At 38.9% G+C, this 23,560-nt stretch overlaps 1 protein-coding gene across 2 annotated transcripts in view; it reads left to right on the top strand.

The window, feature by feature from the left end:
* Positions 1 to 604: 604 nt before the first annotated feature.
* Positions 605 to 23,560, top strand: part of CERT1 (ceramide transporter 1) — a 62,634-nt gene continuing 39,678 nt past the window's right edge. The window contains exons 1-3 of one of the 2 annotated variants that reach the window (XM_075181976.1): positions 605 to 869; positions 5,418 to 5,552; positions 17,468 to 17,584. In XM_075181976.1, the coding sequence (XP_075038077.1) occupies positions 774 to 869; positions 5,418 to 5,552; positions 17,468 to 17,584 (348 nt within the window). In that variant the 5' untranslated portion in view covers positions 605 to 773. The remainder of the gene's footprint in view (positions 870 to 5,417; positions 5,553 to 17,467; positions 17,585 to 23,560) is intronic. The other variant, XM_075181987.1, reaches the window with a different exon arrangement.

The following is a 23,560-nucleotide window of genomic DNA, read 5'->3' as shown; positions in this document are numbered from 1 at the left end:
CCATATGAACTCGGCAACTCATCCATTCGCTCCCAAAGTCTTTTTGTTTCCTATGGATATAGTAACATTGTATTGATTTGAACAATTTGAGGCTGTATATGGTAAAAATGATTATCTCTGCTGAGGTGCTTTGCACGTGTCCATAAACACATGACATTTAACTTATTCCATTTATTAACAATGTGAACTGACAGGAATGCATGATGTCCATACTATGCACTGACACAACTATGACAAATGGCAATTTTCTTTTAATTGAGGTAAGGGAACCATTCTCCATCACGGCCAAATCATAGGCTTACAACATACTATTATATAAAATAAGGGAGTCAGGATGCCACTCAGGAGTGTCAGTAACCTTCTTATACATCACACCTAGCGGATACTGGGAAAGTAACCGGGCATGGTGCCAATGTCCAACATGGCCGATCACATCCACCTCCCCGGAACAAGGAGAACCTCGATCCGCAGGCGGAGTCTCCCAGTTACTATAATTCACCGTGACTGGGTGGGTGGGCATTGTAATATAGGCGTGGCCACGTCTAAATATGTCAGCTCACCTTCCACGCCTTCACTCAGGCTGGTGACGTCATAGGAGTAACATGGCGACTGTTTGAGCTGGACAATCGGCTGCTGCTGCTTCTTCTGTGATCCGTCGTCTGTTTATTTACATCCGGGTCTCTCAGGAGTGAAGTTGGGCGCAGCGCGAGGTGTCGGTGACCGCAGCTCGCCCCGTGCTGTCAGCTGACCTGCGGAGTCTCGGGCTCCCGCTGATGTCGGATAATCAGAGCTGGAACTCCTCGGGCTCAGAGGAAGACCTGGAGACCGAGCCCGGGCCACCCGTGGAGCTCTGCGGGGTCCTCTCTAAGGTGGGTGCCCTGATGGTCTCTGGCAGGGGCTGAGTCTCATTGACCGAAACGTATAATGTCTCCGCAGTCACTTCTACAGCAGGGTTATTGGTTGTGGAACTACAAGTCCCAGCAGTCTGGCCGGGCATTATGTCCCTGCTGGTTCTTGAAAAGCTGGAGCGTTACTGGTTGTCTTCCTCTTTCTTAGAGATGGTCCCCAGTGGCTTGTACTCTGGGGTACTGGCGAGTTCTGTAAATGTATTTATTAAAATCACATCCACGCAGTAACAGGTATCTGATCAGTTGCTGTCACCTACAAGTATGTTTTCCTGCATCCAATTCACGCAGATGTGAACTCATTCATACGTGTATGTACAGAGCAGCTTATCTGTCAGTGTAACTTGTGATTACATATAATCTCATTATATTTCTTAAGAAAATACTTATCCTATTACTCGTATTGATTGTGACGTGGTGTTGGTGCTTACTCTACTATACAGTGTTACTAAATGTGGAAGCTTGCACACTAAATCCAAGGAGATGCTTCCATCAACTACCTTGGTCAGCAGCACCTAAAATCTGTTTTAATACTCAGTTTGTTTTGTTTGTCTATCACCCAGACTGTATCTGGGTCCTTTGTGCCACACAGTTCTGGTTTTAATGACTTATTTGTTATTGTTTTAATGTTGTCTATTTATATATTGTATTGTAATACATAATGTCTGTACTTAACAAATTGGGAATTTGTGCACAAAAAAGTACTTTATAGTGTAGAAAGTAAAGGTCTTAGTGATCTTGCTTATAGGACATTAACACCCTGGTCTAAATGGCTATTGTCCATTTGTACTAAAGTAGATATTGTAAAGTAACTTTGTATGTTTTGTTGCTACGTTGGATCTGTTAGTAAAATGGTTGTACATATAAGAATAAAAACAAACACAAGGCATATCAATGTGTAAGCCCATTCATCTGAGCAGAGTACTTCTAGACCAGGCAGCTCTATATAATATAGAGATGTGCAGATCTTCTGTAAGATTAATATACCATTTGAAATAGTAAATGCTATGCTTAAAAGGATGTTGTGAGATGCACACTTGTTGGCTTCACCTTCTACAGTTGGAAATAATCAACTGACTTAATAGAAGTCTTTGGAATTTCTTAAGTCCACTTGGGTGTGTCTGTAATAGTAACTCATTACACATGCTTCGAACATCTTTCAGATAGTCTAGAACATTTCAACACAAATATAAATTCTAATTTACTGGAATTCTTAAGACAAGTATTGTGGTTTGATTTGTGTCTTCGAGAGAGCTGTATCAATGACAATTTTCATTAGACACAAGCAAAACTTAGGTTTGTATCCTCTGTAGACAATGTTTTCTAACTGTCCAGGAATACTGGTTGCAATGGGAAAAGCTACTTTCACAAAAATTACCTGGTTATTATAATAGACTTTTTCGATGACCTCTGCACAGTGAGTTGGAAATTATTCCCACATGTATTTTCTTTCCAGCTACAAGTCATGTAAAGCTTTAATTATAGCGTCTAATCTCAATCTGTGCATTCTGCACTAAAAGCTGTTATATGTTTGCCGAACCAGTGAATATCTGAATTCACACAGGATATTTCTGTTTAGAGTAGAAGAGTGGATCACCAGGAAGTGGTCACTTCCTTCCTGGCTTTTGCCTTCTAATCTATTCCACCTGATTACTTACCCAATAATGCTGTAAATGTTTAGTCAACCTTTTATTACGTTTTTGTTGATACCGTCATTAATGTTCTGTAACCTACGTTTGGAGGATCTCTAAGTCCTCTGCTATGGCTTGTTCTTGCTTCACTTCAACTGTAATTCCGGTTGCTTTATCGGTCACAAGTTTTGATTTTATAATTAAGAGCTTGGCATTCACTGCTAATTTTCTGCTATCATAATGGGAACCAGCAATGAGATGAGTGTTCTTAATCTCTATCCAAAATTTGTGTAGTAGGGAAGCTTTTACATTTTTTTTTTTTTTAATAGCATGTTTACAGCCACTTTAGATACATGACCTTATTTCCAGTGGTGAGTGCATCTTTAGGTACCAGTGAATGACAAAAAAATGCATTGTTAAGAGAAATTAAATTAATATTCGTTTATTGGAGAGGTTTTAATTAGGTTACATATAGTTTTAGCCATGATTACTAATTTTGTCATCTCCTTTATGCTTCAGAACAGTAGTGAGCATGAGGTCCTCCAAGTCTTCACCAGTGGCCCCAGCGTCTTCCTGCTTTGTCAGATTTGTTGTAGCTTGTACCACTTGTTTAAAATGCTTCCTTATTTTATTATAGATGGGTGTCTTTCATTAAATGTATCTTTACCTTACTCCTGAGATTGAGTAATATGCAGCCTCTTGAAGGTTAGAGGGCCACTCGTCTGGCCCCTGAGGTGGGTCAGGTTGCTGAACCGCTGCTTTAGTCTGGATGGAACTATGTTGCTTGTTTGGTCCTGGTCAAAAACAGAAGGATTTTTGAGGCATATACACTCCATGATTGACTCTAATTCTCTTTAACCTTGGCAGAAACCTTTGGAGGTCCTCCTTAACAAAAATATTTAATGTGAAAATCAATTGCGTCTCATTGTTAGTTAAAGCATGGTAATGATGTTCTACAACAACTAATACTCTGTTTAGTAGGACACATTATCTATGCCTACCTCCTTATTGCTCATCATTGAGATGGCTAATGGTAGTGAAGGATGATGTATTTTTTTTCTACCCTAATTATTGTCTGAGACCAATGGAGAGACCTGGTATGATTTTACTGTAATGTCTGGTAGACAAATGTGGTTTATCATGTGTATAAAGGACTCCTGCCTATATAGGATCCATGGGGGTGTTTCAGACATATATAATCATCAAATGGTTGATTGGGTTGGCTTCTATCAATTATAGGCAATGGGCTGTTGTACCTCTTATAAAATGTGCATAATCTCTTGGTGTGCTTGCTAAGCCAAGGGATAGTGTAATTCAGAAGGGCCATTGATGGGGTCAGTACACTAGGTGCCTGATTCATTAAGAATCTTAACTTGAGAAACTTCTTATTTCAGTCTCCTGGACAAAACCATGTTACAATGCAAGGGGTGCAAATTAGTATTCTGTTTTGCACATAAGTTAAATACGGACTGTTTTTTTTCATGTAGCACACAAATACTTGATAGCTTATTTGTACACTGAAATTTAAAGTTGATATTTGTGTGCTACATGAAAAAACAGTCAGTATTTAACTTATGTGCAAAACGGAATACTAATTTGCACCCCTTGCATTGTAACATGGTTTTGTCCAGGATACTGAAATAAGAAGTTTCTCAAGTTAAGATCCTTAATGAATCAGGCACCTAGTGTTCAAGCTTGGCCTGGACACACTTTGTTTTAAGGAGGACAACTATACTGTATGTTTTATCTTTAGTATTTATTCATGTGTCTACTCTCTGTGGCCTATTGTAAGAGATTCAGCAATGATTGAAATACATGTTTTAATATGTGCATTTTGATTATTTTTTTACTTTGATATTAATCTTTGTGAGTATTTGGTCTGTCAAAAGGTTTGATTCAGAAATGGTTACATCTGGGATTATATGCAAGTCACAGAAAATAACATAGAGCCTGAATCTGGTCCTGGACACAATCTTAGTTAGGTACACACTACAGAATATTTCTCTCAATGCGATATTTTTAATGATTTTACAAACCTGCATACTGATTCGTGTGTACACACTATGCACAACCTACCATCCGATCTGTTCTTTTATTTACTGAAAAGATTGTGACTCTAAACTCTATGGAGATCTGCCTACACTGCTGGTCGTAGTGCATACACACTGCAGAATTTGACCAACATAGTTCCATTGTGGTTATAAATTCAAATAAAACAATACATTATGCTTTGGTACAATAAAACATAAAACTACGCACTAATGTGATATCAGAACAAACAGTTGTTGTTGGGTGAAAAACTTGTAGTGTGTACCCAGCTTAAGACAGTCTACAGTTTACAAGGGTGTCCGTATAAAATGCACTAAAACTGCCATAAAATAGTACTTATCAGCTTTTCTGGCATCCCTAAGCATTGTTACATGTTTGCAGCACATGCATTTTGGCACTGAGATGTAACTTCAACATTTTCTGAACAGTTTTCTTGCATTGGCTTCCATTTGAGCACAACACAAAAAAGAACGTGTGTTCTTTTTGTAGAAAGCACTGGCTGGTTGGTTGTAACGATGAGACTTTTGGGAGAATTCCAAGCTATACTCTGGGAAATGTATGCAACTTATTCCCTCCAATAGGAAAGTGGACTTCTGAGTATAAATATGCCAAGCCCTAATATACATAATTTATGTGCAGTATCCAGACTGTATATTTAGTAGATTGTATGTAGTCTACATGACTGCTATTACAGCTGTATCCTCCATCTAGACATTCTGGAATGTGTTCATAAAAGGTTATTTAAGATGGCTGTTTTGAGGCTACTATCACTTTCTACACTTTTATTACTATGTTTTGAAATATTCAATACCTTTTTTTTATTTTTGTATAGTGGACCAACTATATACATGGCTGGCAGGACCGATGGGTTGTCCTAAAAAACAATACCTTAAGCTACTACAAATCAGAGGATGAGACGGAGTATGGCTGCAGGGGATCCATCTGTCTCAGTAAGGCTGTTATCACGGTAAGCTTTACTTATCCTAATCTGTGTGTGATAGACTGCTTTATTCATTAGTTTATTATTTGACTGGAATTGCACCCTTTTCCTCTAACATAATGTTTAGGAAATTGGAATGCACTGGATAAATAGCAATAAAATAATGTCTTTAATAGATCCAGATGTACTTTTATTTCAAACATTAAGAAGCATATTCAATTGACGGCGGGATCGCCGAAAATCCAGCGCTCCAAAAATATTACCATTTATACGGTAATCCTGCACGTAAAAACCGTTTACTCCCTGAGCTGCGAGCTGAAATCCAGCGAGATATTATCGTATTAACGGTAATATTTTTGGAGCGCGGGATTTTCGGCGATCCCGCCGTCAATTGAATATGCCCCTAAATGAGTAAGTAAAAATGTTGCACTTAAAACCAGTGGTCATGCATTTCACATGGACACTTGCAACTGGCCTCCACCATGTGTCTTCATATCGGCCTGTAGAAATGTGTAGGTGCTGACATTCGGGTCAACCTGTCCTGATAAGCTGCTGATTTGAAGCAGTCTTAAGTGTCTATGTGAAATACATTGGTATTTGTAAATGCAACGCCTTTACTTAATCTTATCTTTGTAATATATCTGCATCTAGTGGATGCGTTCTTCATTTCATTGTTTATCCAGCAACCTCCAATGTTCCGACTTATCACGTTTACACCTGTGTATGGGAGAAATGCTCTGCAGAATCCGCCCTGATGGAGGTGCAGCAGATGTGAAATATTGGAATCATTCATGGATGTACTGTGCACAGTTTGTACTTTGAGAAGTGCTGAGCTTTTCTCAGTATTTTTGAGAGCGGTTTTTGTGAGGTTTATTTTATATAGCAAATACAACTGGAAATTTGTCTTTAAAACTGGATTGTTTAATAGCTTATTTCCACCCCCTTCCCCTCTAGAACTTTAATTTTATGCAAGTTGAAATGATTTGTCTGTAACACTGTCTCTTGCAAAGCATTCACTTACTCCAAGATCTGATAAAGCTTTCTCCCTAAAGATGCATTCTAAGTTTGTACATTTTATACTTATCTGGTCATTGAGACCCGATGAAGTATACAAAACACAAGTTGTTTATTTTACTGATAGATTAGTCTTATTCATAAGGTGTGTGTGAAAGGGTTATTGCAGACTATACTGCATAACATAATACTGCACATACATAACAGCACTTTGTGGCTGCTTGACACACATCTGGTAACTACAGGTAGGGTTCAGGTGATATTTACCAGCAAGTTCAAATTACTTTGGCTACCGTCTGCAGGTTATTGGATGGCTGCTGACAGAGGGCTGTGAGAAGTGGTTTCAGGTCTTGGTTAGCACTTATTAAAAACAGATTGATCCTGAACAAACACTTAAATAAATTGAGTTTTAAGACTCGTATTGCAGTCTGTTCAGAACCAAAACGTGTAGCTGTGGAACACAGGCAGAATCTGGCAGCATGCAAGTGGTTATAACACAAAATAAATAATGAATTTAGACCTATGACTAGAGCAAATTGCAGAAAAAATACATCCCATTACTTAACAATTTATTCCTTGGAAGGCTGGCGATTCAGCCTTGGTACAACTCTGTAAAATATCACTTTCCTCTGTCTTACATGGTGAGAACTGTTTGGTGGACTTAGGCAGGGAGAAGCTAGCTGGGCAAGGTTTGGTCTGCCCACATGAGTGCATAAACTTTAAGGCAAGGCCTGGATTTAACAAGGCATTATTAGAGGATTATGGCAAATATGGTCAGTTGAAAGTGGTGTTAACCCTTTTTTTTGCTGCAAATATCATATAGATCACAATCCGATATAGACTTCATTTATTTTCTTCTTGCACCAATGCATGCTCCGATATGACCAGTTAGGTCTTAAACAACTTCATTGACATTTAAAATCCCAACATTTATGGGCACCTTAACTCGGACTGGATGGTAAAAGCGTATATTTTATTTTTCTTGTACATGTTACAGTAAGAGAAATCACGTTTTAGTAAATGTTGTGGAAACCAATAAGTATGTGGGCCGCCTTACCATTCACCAAGGCTCCCATCTTCAACATGAAAGCAAATACCCATCTTGGCAACTGACTTTTAAAAGATGTTAGTGCGAGGTTGGCGTACAGCAGCTGTTGCTGACTCTTGTCTTGCAGTGTTAGCTCTGCTCTTTCTCATGACCAGTAACACAAATAATTTTCTCCCTTCATTTAATAACCTGTCACGACTGTTCTAAGTTTAGTTTTTGTTCTCTGTTTTAATAGGTTGTTATCTCTTTATCTTCAAACAAGTGTGTGGACAGCGCTATATTTGCCTGTTCATTTATACAGTGATGTCTCTACGTGGCACCGTGTCTTGACCTTGAACACGGCTCTCTCTGTGCTTCTCTCCTGATTAAACATACAGAAGCTATCTTTAAGGTTATCCTACAAGATGCATACTCCCCTAAAGTTAATAGCGACCTTCTTTTAATCCGTTTGTTGGGTCAACAATTGTCAAGAAATTATTCTCTATAAGCTGTTAAAGACAATCCACCCTTTGAGTGTGTTAGGAAAATAAAGCAGCTTTTTCCTGTCAAATAAGTGTCATTCATTTCCATCAAAGCACAAAACATGGCATGCTGCTTAGAAAACAATGGATCCTATTTTTCAGCCATAAAAAAAATCTGTTCCTTGGTCATTTGGGAATGTGTTTCTTTGCTTATGACTGTGGCCATTGTGTAAACAATTTTTTTTAAAGCCATATTGAGAACATTTATAGATTGTGTGTATTTAATTTCCCTGTTACAAATGACACTATGTAGCTCACCTGTTATGATTTTTAGTGGTATCATTATAAGTGAGCTCCAAGGAATTGTTTCCATTACTTACTGGACTGGAAGCAGTTAATTGTTTCCCATTCATTGGTATTACTTCAGGACACTTCTGACTGTAAAAGCCATACATTCTAGTACCCCTGTGTGACTTCAGTCTTTGGTTGCTATAGAACTGTTGTGAAAGTAGTGGCATATATGTATGCTTAGGTTACAAGTGTACAAGTGTGTTTCTATTCCGTAGTATAAAAAAGTAGCTTTAGAAACTGACTTTTTGTTTATGCGTTTGTGATTTACGTAAATCTGACTTTGTATGTTAACTTGTATATGGACAACATGTTCTTAATAAATTGGCAGAATGTGCTGTATGGAGTTGAACTCCGCCATCTGCACGTGACTAATGGATAAAGGATGTAACGGGTTGTACTAATGCGCATGATGAGCAAATAAGCTGCTCTTGTATCAGGAGATTGTCCCTTTTGTGAGAACAACTGGTTGTTCAGATGTATATAATAAAATAATAATTTGGATTGTGGAGTGCTTGTCACATGAGGTCCAGCTGACTTTGGTCATGTCTGAATTCTCTTTCATAGCACAGATAAGAACCATAAATATATATATATATATATATATATATATATTTTTTTTTTTTTATTCACTTGGAATTCTTTGCCTTTCTAGAATGGTGCACTCTTTACTTGCAATCTTGACCAAGCAGCAGCTACAGTGTGTCCATGTCTAAGTTGTACATAGAGCACACATTCACTGACTGATTCATGGGTGTTGCATTTCTTCATCCCTGTGCTTGTACAATTCATAGGGCCAATGCTTTTTGGCAAAGTGCATTTGCATAATTATGTTGGGAGACATAACCAGCACATGCACAACATTTCTGTGCAACTGTAGAATAGGATACAGTGCTCATTCAACTTAAATCACATTCATTTTCTGCTAAGGAGAATAATAATTGTATGGACTGTTAGACTGCTGGCTGGTGAATGAACAGATTTATTCTTGAATTATTTCTGCTCGGCATAAAACTGAACTAGATAACAAGTGCAAATATGTTGCTCAGATCCTCAGTAAAAAGCCACAATTGTCACAAGCTGTGTCTGGCAAAATATAGATTGTTTTTCACAATTGTAACCTGCCAGCAGTTAATGATGCATATCAAGTCCTCAGGTGACTGCTGCATGCAGCATGTTGTAACACTTGGGTATAGCTGAGCCGACAGGTCAGTAGGACAAAACTAGGATATGGAGGGGGGTGCGAGAGATCCCATTAGGGTGATGCTTGTCTTAATGTAGACAGTGGCTTAAATATGGCAGTAGTGTCACACTACATGAGTAAATAGAAATTGATGCTAGTGTCCCTTTTCAATTTTATAGTCTCTACAGAGCCCTCCAGTATAAATCCTTCAAACATGTATTCCTACTCTTATAGCTTGTACCTGTCACTAACTGGGCGCATGTGCCAGTTGGCAGGTCTGCCCTATCCATTGATCTCACACATGGGGTCAATGTACAGTAAGGCCTTATTTATTTCTGTAGGCCAGATGTCCTCCATATAAGCATCCCTACATTGACATATTTAGTTTAAGGAAAATCCGCTGAACATTGATATAGCGCAATACATCTGTTGCAATGAATGTGTGGTCTTTGCAGGCTTTGCTTGTCTTTTTAAATGATGCAAATTAAATATTCCAGTTAAAAGCAGAAGCTCTTTTCCAAATAGCATGCTGGTTTCCAGCGCCCCCTTTGTAGATGACACCAGATTGCTGTGTGCTGCCAAGATCCATGTTTTCTGTGCTGATCCAGTGTATATGCTTGAACTAGCTAAATGTTCAGTCCTTTTCAATCTCCATTTTCCCCAGTCATATTCCAATAAATGTAATTCATGTCCCCAGCCATACACCTTTTTGTGTAACTCCTTGTAATCCCAATTGGTAAAAGGTCAGTGACCTGTCAGGAGATGCTCCTTCCCTGGTGATTCAATATAGATCGCTTACCTGATGTAGGAGTGTTCTGAATTTCAGCAAATTCAATTGAATGGAAAACCACAGCATTCAATAAGCACAGGGATCCTAACTTCTACCATCTTCAGCATTTATTCATCATTCAGTAGGTGAATAAATGTTAAACTGAATAAGGCAGTGGTCCCGGATAGTTACCTTTTTCCTAGTTGCAGGAGGTGGATTTTATATTTTTGTTTATTAGGAAAGTGGTTCCCAAATGGTGTGCCTAGACTACCTGGGGGGTGCCTTGGCCAGAGCCAGTGGTAAGCAAGGTGGGGGGACTCCTTGGTAATTATTTTGGCTTAAGGGTGCCTTGAAAAATTTATGGAGACCCTAAGGGTGCTTTGATTTGAAAAAGTTTGGGATCCACTGTATTAGGGGATTAAATTCAGCGTGAGGTGTCTTCAATGTCTGAAGACACCTCAGTGAGTGCACCAAAGTCCCCCTTCCAACCCTTCTCTTCACTGCCTGTGTGTTTCATCTAATGGTACAGCCAGTATAGGAAATAAGACATTTTATTTTTATTTTTTTTCTAGGACTCTTTACACAAGCACTGGGAACTGTATTAAAAACAATGTGCTCTTTTGACACGTGTGTATGTATATATCTATAATTATAGAATATATTTTTTTTTTACCAACTCTTTTTAATTTGTACTGGTAAAATATGAGGGGATTTTAGACACTGTTTAAATTTTAGAATGCAGAGAGCAGCATCGTTCACACCTATTTGTCCTACTGTATGCTTTTCATGCGTTAATGTGTGAATGAGCCATTGAGGAACTTCAGCTGCTTGTGACATCTAAGGAGGATATCAGGCCAGTGGCATTCATCTTTTCTCTTAAAACATGTGAAAACACAAACTATCAATGTTTGATGGGTTTGGTTTGGGAACATCATAGTTTTCGCAACTCCAATCATGCTTCTTCTAGCATTTGTAAACCAGTGTAGAATATGATGTAATTTAGTGTGGTAATCTTTGACACTATGTGGCTTGCTGCTCCTCTACAACAGCTTGGGAACATGCTGAAACTTGGTTTACAGCTGCAGTGCCACAGGGCACTGCACGATACCCTTGCTAGTTGCTTAAGACAACCTGTGGAACGACACCCAGCCAGGTTGCTTACATCTGCTTTGCACAAACTGGTTTCCCAGCTACTTTTGTGTGATCTTATTTTAATGTCTATCAACCTTGAGAAAGCAAAAAAATTATAATGTGGCATTTTTTTCCAACAAATATTGTAAAACTACTTTTTTTTTTTTTAAACTGTCGTTGTGTACAGTATGCCACAACTGTTTACGCAGAACTGTGACCAGAACAGCACATTAAAGTGAACTTGGAATCGCCAGCAGGACATACAATGTATGTAGCTGTTTGCTGCTTTGCTTTCCTGCACAGTACTGCCTGTATTGTAGTAATATAAAGTGCCCCAGAACAGTTTTCGTGGGAGAGCATCTTGTTCAGTGTATTCTCTCTCCCAGACAGACTTAAGTTTGCATAGGTGAGGTATGTAGAAAGTCCACCCGGGAGCAAGTCTGAAAGCTCGACAGGTGAACTGGGTTGTAAGAGCTGCTCCTTGTTTGGCTTCCTTTATAGCTCCTCCTGCTGTATGGGCCAGAGTATAGTATAGAACAGTTTTGGCTAACCTGTGACACTCCAGGTGTTGTGAAACTACAAGTCCCAGCATACCCTTCCAGCAATAAGCTGCTATATATTGGCCTTGCTATATATTGGGACTTGTAGTTTCACAACACCTGGAGTGTCACAGGTTAGCCAACAATGGTATAGAACATAAACAGTGCTTAGACTTTAAATGGCTCCTTCTAAAGAACTTTTTTTTTTTCTTGTGCATTATGTAGTTAGTATTTAGTGAAGCAGAAAAATGCATTGATAGGGAGTATGTTACAACAAAGGTTGTCTGTTTTTTTGTTTTTAAACATCCCATAAATGCCAAGTGTTTAAGAGTGTCACATTCTGGTACCTTGCCCCAGATTCATGAACTCCCTACCTCCTTGATTAAAAGTTCAAACATTTGGAGAATCAGACTAATACATGGTAAGGTACTTTATGGGAATGCTCTGAATACGTAAAAGTAGTTATTTGAAAAGTTATGTTTATATGGATGTTTTGGTGTGTTTTTGTTTTTTTCCCCCCTCAAAGGAGGGCCAACCTAGACAATTTTAGGAGCAGGGGTTAAACTGGCCACAGGGGTTCAAGACTTGTACATGTGTCTTAATTGGGAAACTTCTGGCAACAAGTTGTTTGAGCAGTTTGAGATAAACGGTAGAAAGAGAAACATTGCAGCTGTAAGTTATGCCATCACCATACAGAATGTTGTAATGAAGTGTTGTGCAAATATGAAATCGTAAATAAAGCAAATCACATGTCAAATACCTCAATTTAAAACTACAGGCAGTTTTGACCTTACAAATACATTCAAGATGAACTAATTGGATATACACAACATTGTGTAAAGTTGCATAGATTTACGATTTTACTGATCAACATTGCAATTGTGATGGGGATTATTTTTTATGTCTGCTTATGAGATGTGCATATGACATTCATGTGTAATTTGCACCCTATGTAAAGTAACTTGAGGGTCAGTGGTGAAGTTCCTGTGCGAACAGTCAACTTATTAAGGGCAGAAAAGGACAGGAGTGAAGTTGTCAGCATGTCGCAAAGAACCCATTTAAGAAAGAGTGGTCTGCGGTGTCCTTCAGTGTTATTACTGAATAAAGCCCAAGTGTGTTACCTAATCTTTGTAGCAGCTTGTTGTATCAGCAAACAGTAATACAGAAGTACTTTTCCTTGTGTGAATACATAGCCATTGTATGCATGTTCCATAATGTTTTAATGACATCCATATCCTCTACTGGGGTTTTCAATGGCAAACAAATAGTGGTTATATCAGTATGATAACACACAACTAATAGCAAAGACAAATACATTATTCTCAGGGCACAGAGGGAGGACAGATTTCAAATGAGGATATCAGACACCTGGTATTTGTGAGACTCACCCACAGCACCTCATCAATGGTTCATTCTCCTGCTGCAGGAGAACCTAAGGCACTACCAATGCCTCTTGTGTCAGGAGCACCAGTCAGATGACCGAGCCAGGAAAGGATGAAGTGTTGGAAGGAGTCACAAGTGTCAGGTTCTGCTACCAGAAGAGTCTTACTGGTAGAAAATCTACCATGGCAGCAAACAGTGTATTAGAAGTTATCCCCAAAAAATTAGACACAAACACAAAGCCAGAATACATTATCAAGCTATCTGGTTTGTGAATGGAGTTTTAAAATTGACTAGAATAAAAATAGAGGGGGGGGGGGGGGGTTAAAACAACTCGCCTTGTTCATTAAAATAAGTAACCAAACACATTCTATCACAGAAGAAGCATTTAAACAAGTGATGGGCACCAGCCGCCCTACAAGCCTTTATCTGCAGTCCCCATCTTCCTGCTTTATTGCAAGATTTGTTATAGCTTTTAATACTTGTTTAAGATGCCTGCTGACACATTACTACATTAAAGGTGTCTTATTAAATTAATTGTTTTAACAATTCTACTGATATTAAAAGGGTAATCTGCGGCCCTTTTGAAGGCTAAACGGCTGCCCTTGTGGCCCCTGAAGTACATCAGGTTGGCTATCACAACGCATATATCTGACTGTAGCAATGCAACAGGATTGACCGCCTATGACACCTTGTCTGATGTTGCTGGGAACTGGCTGGGCTTACTTTGCCACCATTGTCTTTCGTTATCCCAAATACGCCCTCTAACCGCAGTAGGAGAGGCTTACGAATGCTGCCACCACTGGACTTCTTACTGGCATCCAGCACCGGGTTGCTTCTGGGTAACTGACACTGCTCGTGTACCCCGTTACTGGTGTACCTGGGCTGACACCCCTGACCCCTTCCTATGGATCAGGGTTGCTGTGGATGGATCCCCCCTGGCCTATCACACTGGCCAGAGCTGCTGGGTAGGAGGCAGAGTTGTGGTACAGGAAAGCTGGGTCCAAACCTCAACGGATTAGAGTTGGGCCTAATCCGTAGGTCACAGGGATAGAGAAGTTTCCAAGCAGGTCTTTGAAGCAAGTAATGTTTATTTGCTCACCCAGGTTAAGAGGTACCAGTGAGCAGGAAACGAGAACAATTTTCATTACAAAACAGTGCTTTTTTTTTTTTATACAGTTGGACACAGCCTCAAAAGGTAAGCCTGAGGTCTGAGCTATTTTTAGAATCAGGATGAAATATGTTTACCAAAACATGGATTTACATGCAATGCTAACAATATTTACAATTATCTGTGATATCCTAAAACTTGTTGCGATTTCCTGCATCTTGTTTTAGACTTGCTGTTAGGTTTAATTAGACAGGAAATCTTTCTGTGCCTTCATATGCCGGACCCTCACACATCAAAGGGTCTAATTAACATGAGATTAACATGGGTCCTTTCTTCAGACAGTTGCAGAATACACATTCCCAAAGAGAAGTTACAAAACACCAAACAAGTCATTTCCCCACACCAAAATACACAAAAGACTTCCCCAACAAATGCTTTTTGCATCAGGTATACACCTCACAAATAATGCATTTCCTTTAGCAAAGTTAAAACAAAAATGAATTTCCTCCCCTGGTCCCAGAAATAAAGATATTTCCTTTACCAAAATATACACAAATATCAAAAATAAGAACATTTGCAATTCTATAAATAAGCGCCCAGCACTATTTCCTTTTAATATATTTATATCATAAGTTATTTATAAGTGATCCAGGCACAAGTAACTTCTAACCTGCAGTCTTTGGAAGGATGTAACCCACTAAACAGAAAGTGGTGACAACAGAAATTTTAAAAAAAAAAATTAAAAAAATATTTAAAAAACTAGGTCGGTGGATTCATCAGCCATCCTCATCAAGAAAGCTAGTAATGCCATATCATGCCCATGTCTCCAAGCATGGTATCTATGCTGTACTTAATATAAAGGCAAAGCCATCTCAATTCAGTGTTGTACAGAGAAGCAGAGCTGGGAAGACCTAATGAATTCTACAGCTCCAGTGTTGACAAGACTGGCAAAGTGCCTTTCTTTTGAAGGCACAATGAGGGCATGGTGTCAAGCTTTCAGAGGATTGGCATCAGCAGTTAAAGGATTGTATTCGGGGCACAATACCATCACTTCTCTTCCAAGCTGCCTAAGCAAATATTTACATCAGCAACATATTAAATCTCTACTACAGATTAGAGAAGATATATAGACATTTATACTGTTATTTTATAGGTTTTAAACAGTAGCCTGCAATAAATATTTAACCACTCATGTAATGGGCTTGAAAGAAATTATATAAAACTCTAAAATGTGTAGGGCAGCACAGTGGCCTAGTGGTTAGCACATCTGCCTCACAGCACTGGGGTCATGAGTTCGATTCCCGACCATGGCCTTATCTGTGTGGAGTTTGTATGTTCTCCCTGTGTTTTGCGTGGGTTTCCTCCGGGTGCTCCGGTTTCCTCCCACACTCCAAAAACATACTGGTAGGTTAATTGGCTGCAATCAAAAATTGACCCTAGTCTCTGTCTGTCTCCCTCTCTGTCTGTCTTTGTGTGAGTGTGTGTATATATTAGGGAATTTAGACTGTAAGCTCCAATGGGGCAGGGACTGATGTGAATGAGTTCTCTGTACAGCGCTGCGGAATTAGTGGCGCTATATAAATAAATGATGATGATGATGATGATGATGATGTAAAACACAAGCCTCTTAACCACTTTCATACTGGAGGTTTCAAGTGACCAAATAAATTTTCTTGTTGTTTTCTCAGTCTACCCAAGTAAGTTAATTTTTTTTTTTGGCGGGACATAAAGGGATTTTTGTAAGATATGCAAAATAGGATTACTCCTAATGTTCACTACTGTGAAACGTTGTTTTTTTTTATGATCATAGAATAGGTCCTTTTTTTAGACCAGTGTTTTTTAATTCTTGTCCTCAGGACCCGTAACAGTGCATGTTTTCAATATCACCTTGCTTTAGCACAGGTGCATTCATTGCTGACTGACACATTGTAATAGATCCACAGGTGGTATAATTTTCCTTGTCATCTGGAAAACCTGCACTGTTAGGGGTTCTGAGGACTGGGTTTAAGAGACTGCTTTACAATGGGCACCTTTATTAGTTAGGGTTTTGTTTTGCCATAATTCCCCTTTTATGCTTTGTTCATTAATAAGCATTCCAGAGACTATGAGCAGCTGTGTTTTCTGCCTACCCCCAACCTCCCTGCCCTCCCCTGAAATACCCCTGGAAATGCCACTTATCAGCAGGTGACGCCTGGTCCAACAGTAACTGGGGCATACCTCCTGACAATCCCATGCAGTCGGAACAACTACCTGTCTGTGAGGGAGAGTCTCTATAAATGGGAACTATACCATCAGGACGACAGTTGGGGAGTTATACCATAGTGGTTACTCAAAATGTGTTGTCTGTGTAATAATAATGGATGATGCAGGTATTGTTACAGAAGAATCAAGCATAATGGCTTTGCAAAACAGTGTTCTATACTGGCAGCATTCTCAAAACCTCTCGGGTACAACAGATCCTTGAAATTATATTACCCACAGGATGGAGGTCACTAAAAAAAATTAGGTAATTCAATGTAAGCAATGCAAGTTTTGTTGTAATGCCAAGAATCTGCTTCCTATCTTATTGACCAATGTTCCACATGAAAATGGCATCACACTTTTGTAATGGTCTCTTTTCTGTTTTCATGGTAAAGCCAACTTAATCAAATGCCGTGGTATCGTCTCATAATATAGCATGGGGGTTTGTAGTCGTCTGCCCGAGATATGCTCTTACTTGGTGGTATTTAGCTATGAATGGTAGTTTGTATGTAATGTCAGATTATAAGACTGTGTTCAAGTTGGTGGAAACCTGTTCTCACTAGTCTAATGTAAAAGTTTCCATAGCCCGTTGTAACGTTCCTACTATATTTGTTGTGTAGCAAGATGAAGGGTGTATCTTAACAATTCTATTATAATGTTAAACTGCTAATATAAGTAAATGGTTCATGATTGTGGTTTTTGTGTTTGTTTTTTCAGCCACATGAATTTGATGAATGCCGTTTTGATATCAGTGTTAATGACAGTGTATGGTACCTGCGTGCTCAGGATCCGGACCACCGGCAGCGATGGATAGATGCAATTGAACAGCACAAGGTAGAACGGACCTGTATTTATTTGTGTGTAAAATGAAAGAAAGTCTGGTGTTCACAGGCAGCAGATAACTCTTTTTTGATATGTCCTTTTCCTTTGAACACTTTTTTTTTGTTTTGTTTTTTGTCCCCCCCATTAGTAGTTTATCGGTTAACGTGAATTGTTTACTACAAACTTTTTTTTTTTTTCCTTAAACTGTACTGTATGTCATGCCTTTTTTTGTGTTGCCTTTTGATGGCTAAACAATAATAGACATGCGGTATATTTAATTACAAATTAAACAGATTGACTTGTACATGCAGGCCATGGGGGATTGGATGTAGCTATGGTAGTGATTTGGGACAGTAAGAAAAAATTGTTCAGGAGCAAAAATATTATGTGTATGTGTATTTAGATTTTTATATTTATTTATTATATTATATCTTTTTTCCCTCTCTATCAACCAGTACTGGAAATGGTGCCACTTGGTAAAAACGTAATGGAATGCTTGGGGTATGTGGCTTGGCCAAGGTTATCGGCCTTTATCAGAAAGACCATATTTAAGATGTCTCCAATACTGTGGGATCCTGCTACTGCTCAGCCTGGGAAGCGGGAACACTGTCTGATTTGGGGGGGTGGGGGGCAGGGGGGGGTAATACACATTTCACTAATTATAGTCCCTTAGAAGGATTGTCGTATTAAAAGGCACATCTGTTCATTAGATTGTTAGCTGTGGCATGTTTTGGTTTTTACTTCCATTCAAGTGTTAAAGGTATTTTACATAGCAGATCTTTGGTGTAAATGCCTCTTACTGACTGTGACCAGTACAGCAAGACAATGCTGTTCTCGGCATTCTCCGCTATTAAAGGAGAATTTCTCTATCCAACAAGTAGCTACCATCAATTCCTTCCTGACCACCCTGTAGTAGATTGACTTCCTGTTTCGCTGGGACTTACTGTAATTGGTATGTCTTACAGCTGTTCTCCTCATCTTCCCCACGTCCGCTGTTATGTTTGGGGCTCTCGTTGACCAATAAAAGGTTGCTCAATGTGTGTTATGTTCCCCAATTTAGAAGTGGAACTTGCAGAGGTTCCTATTGTAGGCCAAATCAAGATCCATTGGATTCTATAAAAGGAAAAATTGCATATATTTAGATATTTAGTTGGCACCTGGAGCTTATTCAGACTAGGATGGATTCACCCTGCAAGCTACTGAAATTCTCCCTCTTTCCGAGTGAGAATATTCTGGTATTTATAGCATGATTCTGTGTAATGAAAGCAAAAACTTTATCATGCTGTACATGGGCAAGTCTGGAGTAGAAACTTGACGAACCAGAATATTCAGCTCTGTACGGATTTTCTACACATAAGCTCACATATCGAATTATGCAATTTCCCTTTAGGAAATTATTTCTTATAGAGACAAGTATTTACAAATGCCTTTTATATTTCTGGTACAACTTGAAAGTCTTATACAGAAATCCCTTTTAACTCATGAAGGTCCATGCTATTAAGGCCTACTTTCTACAGTATGAATACCTGGTTGTCGTTATAACCTTACCGGAGACACTCTAAGGGGGTGACCCAATCTGTTACCCTTGAAGTCAAGCAATAAGATTATGTGCATAATAGTCATATAATGATAGATTTTATTTTTTCTTTTGAAAAATCCATATGACTTTTTTGCAAAAAAAAAAAAAAAAACTAAACAAAACATTAAATTAATGTTCATTATCTCCAACTCTGTTCCCCCACACTTTAATACTGTCACTCAGAGTGACACAATTCATATAGGTGTTGGGCAGAATGTATGTCACATAGTACATACATAAATTTTGTTATCCTCTCTTGCCTTACACCAACCTTAAAGAAATTTGCACACTGGGACTTTATAACGGGGGCAGTGACAGCATTTTATAATCATTAAAAAACTTTGTGCATATATTCCTAACCCTATAACTCTTAGCTTACATAAAGTACACCTTTCCAGGGAGAATAGACTGCCCACCCACGTCCCGTCATGACTATTTTCGAATAGTCATCAAGACTTTGCCCCCACTGTGCAATGATGCAGATTGTCACTGTGATGCCGCAAAACGTGTTATCGCCCCGTGTACTTATCAATAGTATTGGACATTTTTTATTATAAGTGCACATTGCATGCTTAAAAATACTTTATTTAGTTTATTGGGCAGCATGGTGGCCTAGTGGTTAGCACTTCTGCCTCAGCACTGGGGTTATAAGTTTGATTCCCGACCATGGCCTTATCTGTGTGGAGTATGTTCTCCCTGTGTTTGTGTGGGTTTCCTCTGGACGCTCCGGTTTCCTCCCACACTCCAAAAACATACTAGTAGGTTAATTGGTTGCTATCAATTTGACCATAGTCTGTGTGTGTGTGTTGGGGAATTTAGACTGTAAGCTCCAACTGATGTGAGTGAGTTCTCTGTACAGCGCTGCGGAATTAGTGGTGCTGTATAAATTAATGGTGGTGAATTTAACCACTGGGACTTATTTACTAGCAGATGGAAGAATACTGTAACAGGGTAAGGAAGGCTAGAAACTATTCTTACTTGAAAATTCTATGAACAGCCTTTTTCTTATTGCAATAGCTTGGACATGGAAATACCATCACACATTTGCAACTTTTTTCGTCTTTGTTCATTTTTCACTTCTAACCTATGCGATTACTTTTCAGTTCTATTTGAGGCCGTATATAAGCTGTTTAAACATTTAGTCATAGTGACCCATAGTTTGACCATTCTACATATTATGATGTACTTTGCAGTTCTTGCAGAGCTAACACTGAAGAGAAATATCTTCCGTTTATTGATAACTGTTGCCAGACATAAGAAGCCAAGGGTTCCTGTGTATGCCTTGTTGCTAGTAAATGGTCACGTATTGAATACAAGATGTTTGACAGAACAATCACTGACTTTCCTCCTGGAAACAACACAAGATCATTGTGGACTTTCAAACGTCTTTCTCTGCATGAGCATGGTGTAAATTTGTGTTTTAAGAGAGCGGTCTTTTGGCAGCCTTCCCAGGGCTTTGCAAACTGGATGAGCAGGATAGTCTGGTGGGGATTAAGTAGATGAGAATAAACTGGTGTTAATAAGAAATAAAATGATTTTAGTCTATTTTTCACAAATCCTGTTGTGTCCTCGAGTTTATTGACAAAAATAGGCAAGATCTCTATTAAACACTTGTGGCCTTTTGTTCTTCCCAGTTTTATAACTGGATTATTTTGATGTGCCTAAACTTAGTTTACTTGGCCCTGGGAGTCGAGAATCAAATGATTTTGAATGTTTTAAACCAGTAAATGAAAATGTTGTGCCAGTTGTATTAACAAGGATATATGTAAAAATGCAGAATTTACTATTTTTGGCAGACAAGTGTGAACGTTCACATAGCCTCTGACTATTATTGTAAGAACTTTAAATTATGATGAATCTGTTTTATATAGTGTAGAAACGTTCTATCCCACCAGTCGTGTACCTTATCCACCATAAAATATAATAATAATAAAAAAATTCTAAACTTTTAATTGCCCAATTTTATCCTTTTACATTTTTTCTTTTCCTTAAGGTCGATCCAAAGTGGTTAAAGAAACTTGTAGATCAACCAATAGGTTGCCTTTCTGTATTGAACAGTACCTCTCTTTTACACTTGTGTTTCTGACCCATAAAGTCTCAAGAGGATAAAATAATTTACTGCCGTTTGCTAATATCATGCACACAGATGTGATGACCAAGCATTTCTTCCTATAGTACATGTGAGAGGTACTGATACACTTACGGAGGACCAGGGACCATGTGGTAAAGGCTACTAATTTTTAAAGGAAATGTAGTATATTTGAGACATGCTGCTGCTTCACAGTAAATGCATGCAAACCTGTGCCAGAGAACCTGACGTTCATAGCCTTCCACATAATAGATGCTGAAATATATACTGAACAGGTATGATGTGTTGCTAACCTTCAATACATCATCACCATTTATTTATATGGCGTCACTGATTCTGCAGCGCTGTACAGAGAACTCTCATCAGTGCCTGCCTAATTGGAGCTTACAGTCTAAATTCCCTAACATAGACACAGACAGAGAGAGACTAGGGTCAATTTTGATAGCAACCAATTACCTACAAGTATGTTTTTGGAGTGTGGGAGGAAACCGGAGCACCCGGAGGAAACCCACGCAAACACAGGGAGAACATACAAACTCCACACAGATATGGCCATGGTCGGGAATTGAACTCATGACCCTAGTGCTGTGAGGCAAAAGTGCTAACCACTGAGCCACCGTGCTGCCCATAAATGTATTTATTATAAATCCTATATGAAGACGTATGTTTTGAAACGTTATGTAGTTGTGCCTTCATAACGTGTCTTTTCTAAACACTAAATAATAGTAAATGTTGGTACATATTTAGGTTTAATGGTTGATGTTTTGACAATCAGTCAGACCTGCTGGAGCCCATGTGCAAGTATGTTCTTTACAGCCAGGTCAACCAAGGGAGCAGTTGTTGCGGTGCTGCCCCCATCGTTTAGCTTAAACTAACAAAAACATTTGAGTAATATAAAAATCTAAAGGTAGAGTTGACCCATTCAAGTACTATATAACAGTAGAGTGAGGTCTTGTAAAACTTTTTCTGATACTATACAAAGCCAGATAAAATGACCAATGCTATATTTACTGTTCCTAGACAGTAACTGGGTACACTGTAATCTATTTGGGTAGTGAAGGGAATTTGTTTTTGTTTAAAATCGTGCACATGTGGCCTATGCGGAAACCTCCACAGATGAGAAAAATATGTGGCATTTTAACATACCAGCAGCTACAAGACCATTTTCTGGCTGTTGCAAGAAGACCGTGTCTGTCCTTAGTTTAGTTTTTCATACAAACACACGAGCAGTATTGATCTGTAATCTGCAATGTCATCCTGCGCCATAAACGGCTGAGAGTTCTGTAATGGAACAAATGGCTTCTAAAATGTCAGCAATCAATACGCTACAGATCTGCCTGTTGTGATCACATTCTGGGTTACCAGAAATGAATACAAAGTATTGTGTGACCATCCATTACAATATCCACATCCAGAAATTGTATTAGCGCTTGTACAGGCTTCTCTGCAATGCCCTGGCACAGTTCAAAAGCAGTCCCTTTGTGCACACAAGCCTGATGGTCTGTAGGGAAAACAATACATTAGAGACCTGCTCTGGAGCCTGTTGCTATAGAACAGTTATGGGCAACAGTTGGCCCCCAGCTCTCTGTCCCTGCTCTGACTTACTCCCTGCTTTTATGGTGAGTCAGAGAAGAAGATAGAAGCAACTGGCTTCTGCATCATATGACCACATCTGCACAGCATCGGAGGTCATGCAGTACATCTAATCAGGATCTCGCACCTTTAGCGTGTTCCGGACTGAACGACTACCGCGTGTCTGTTGCTAGGGGCAGCTACATATCTAAGGGGGGGTGGTGGTGGCGGTGGCCCTCCCACTTAACACTGCACTCTATGTGAGTGGACTCTTACTGCACCAGCATGCTACTAAATTACTAATTGCAAATAAGGAGCTAGATAAGCACCAAGGGTTTTGTGGGATGGGGAAGAGCTATTGAACGGCAGTCTCTGAAGTCTGCAATGTATATTTTTGGTTTAGAGGATCTATATCCAGTTGTGTAAAATGCATCATATAAATTGGAACATGGGTGCATCATACACTTTACATGATTAGATTGCTGCTGTAAAAATTAAATTGTCAAAAACATATTTGCTATTGTGTATTTTTAATTATATCTATATAAAACATGTATTTGTTGCAATGGTGTCCTGCTTGTATGTTGCATTTTGAAATCCTAAACCAATTTACTATGTGTTGAATTACTGATATGCTGCAGTACTACATGTTAAGAGATGTACATTTACTCCACAAAGGAATTGCAGCTACAGTCTATGCTATATATGGCTGGATACTGTGTATTTATGGTTCTTGTCTTTATAGAGG

Source organism: Mixophyes fleayi, chromosome 1, assembly GCF_038048845.1.
Source record: "Mixophyes fleayi isolate aMixFle1 chromosome 1, aMixFle1.hap1, whole genome shotgun sequence".
Lineage (NCBI taxonomy): Eukaryota > Metazoa > Chordata > Amphibia > Anura > Limnodynastidae > Mixophyes > Mixophyes fleayi.
The sequence above is the reverse complement of the archived record's forward strand: the minus strand, read 5'-3'. Positions and strand labels throughout refer to the sequence as shown.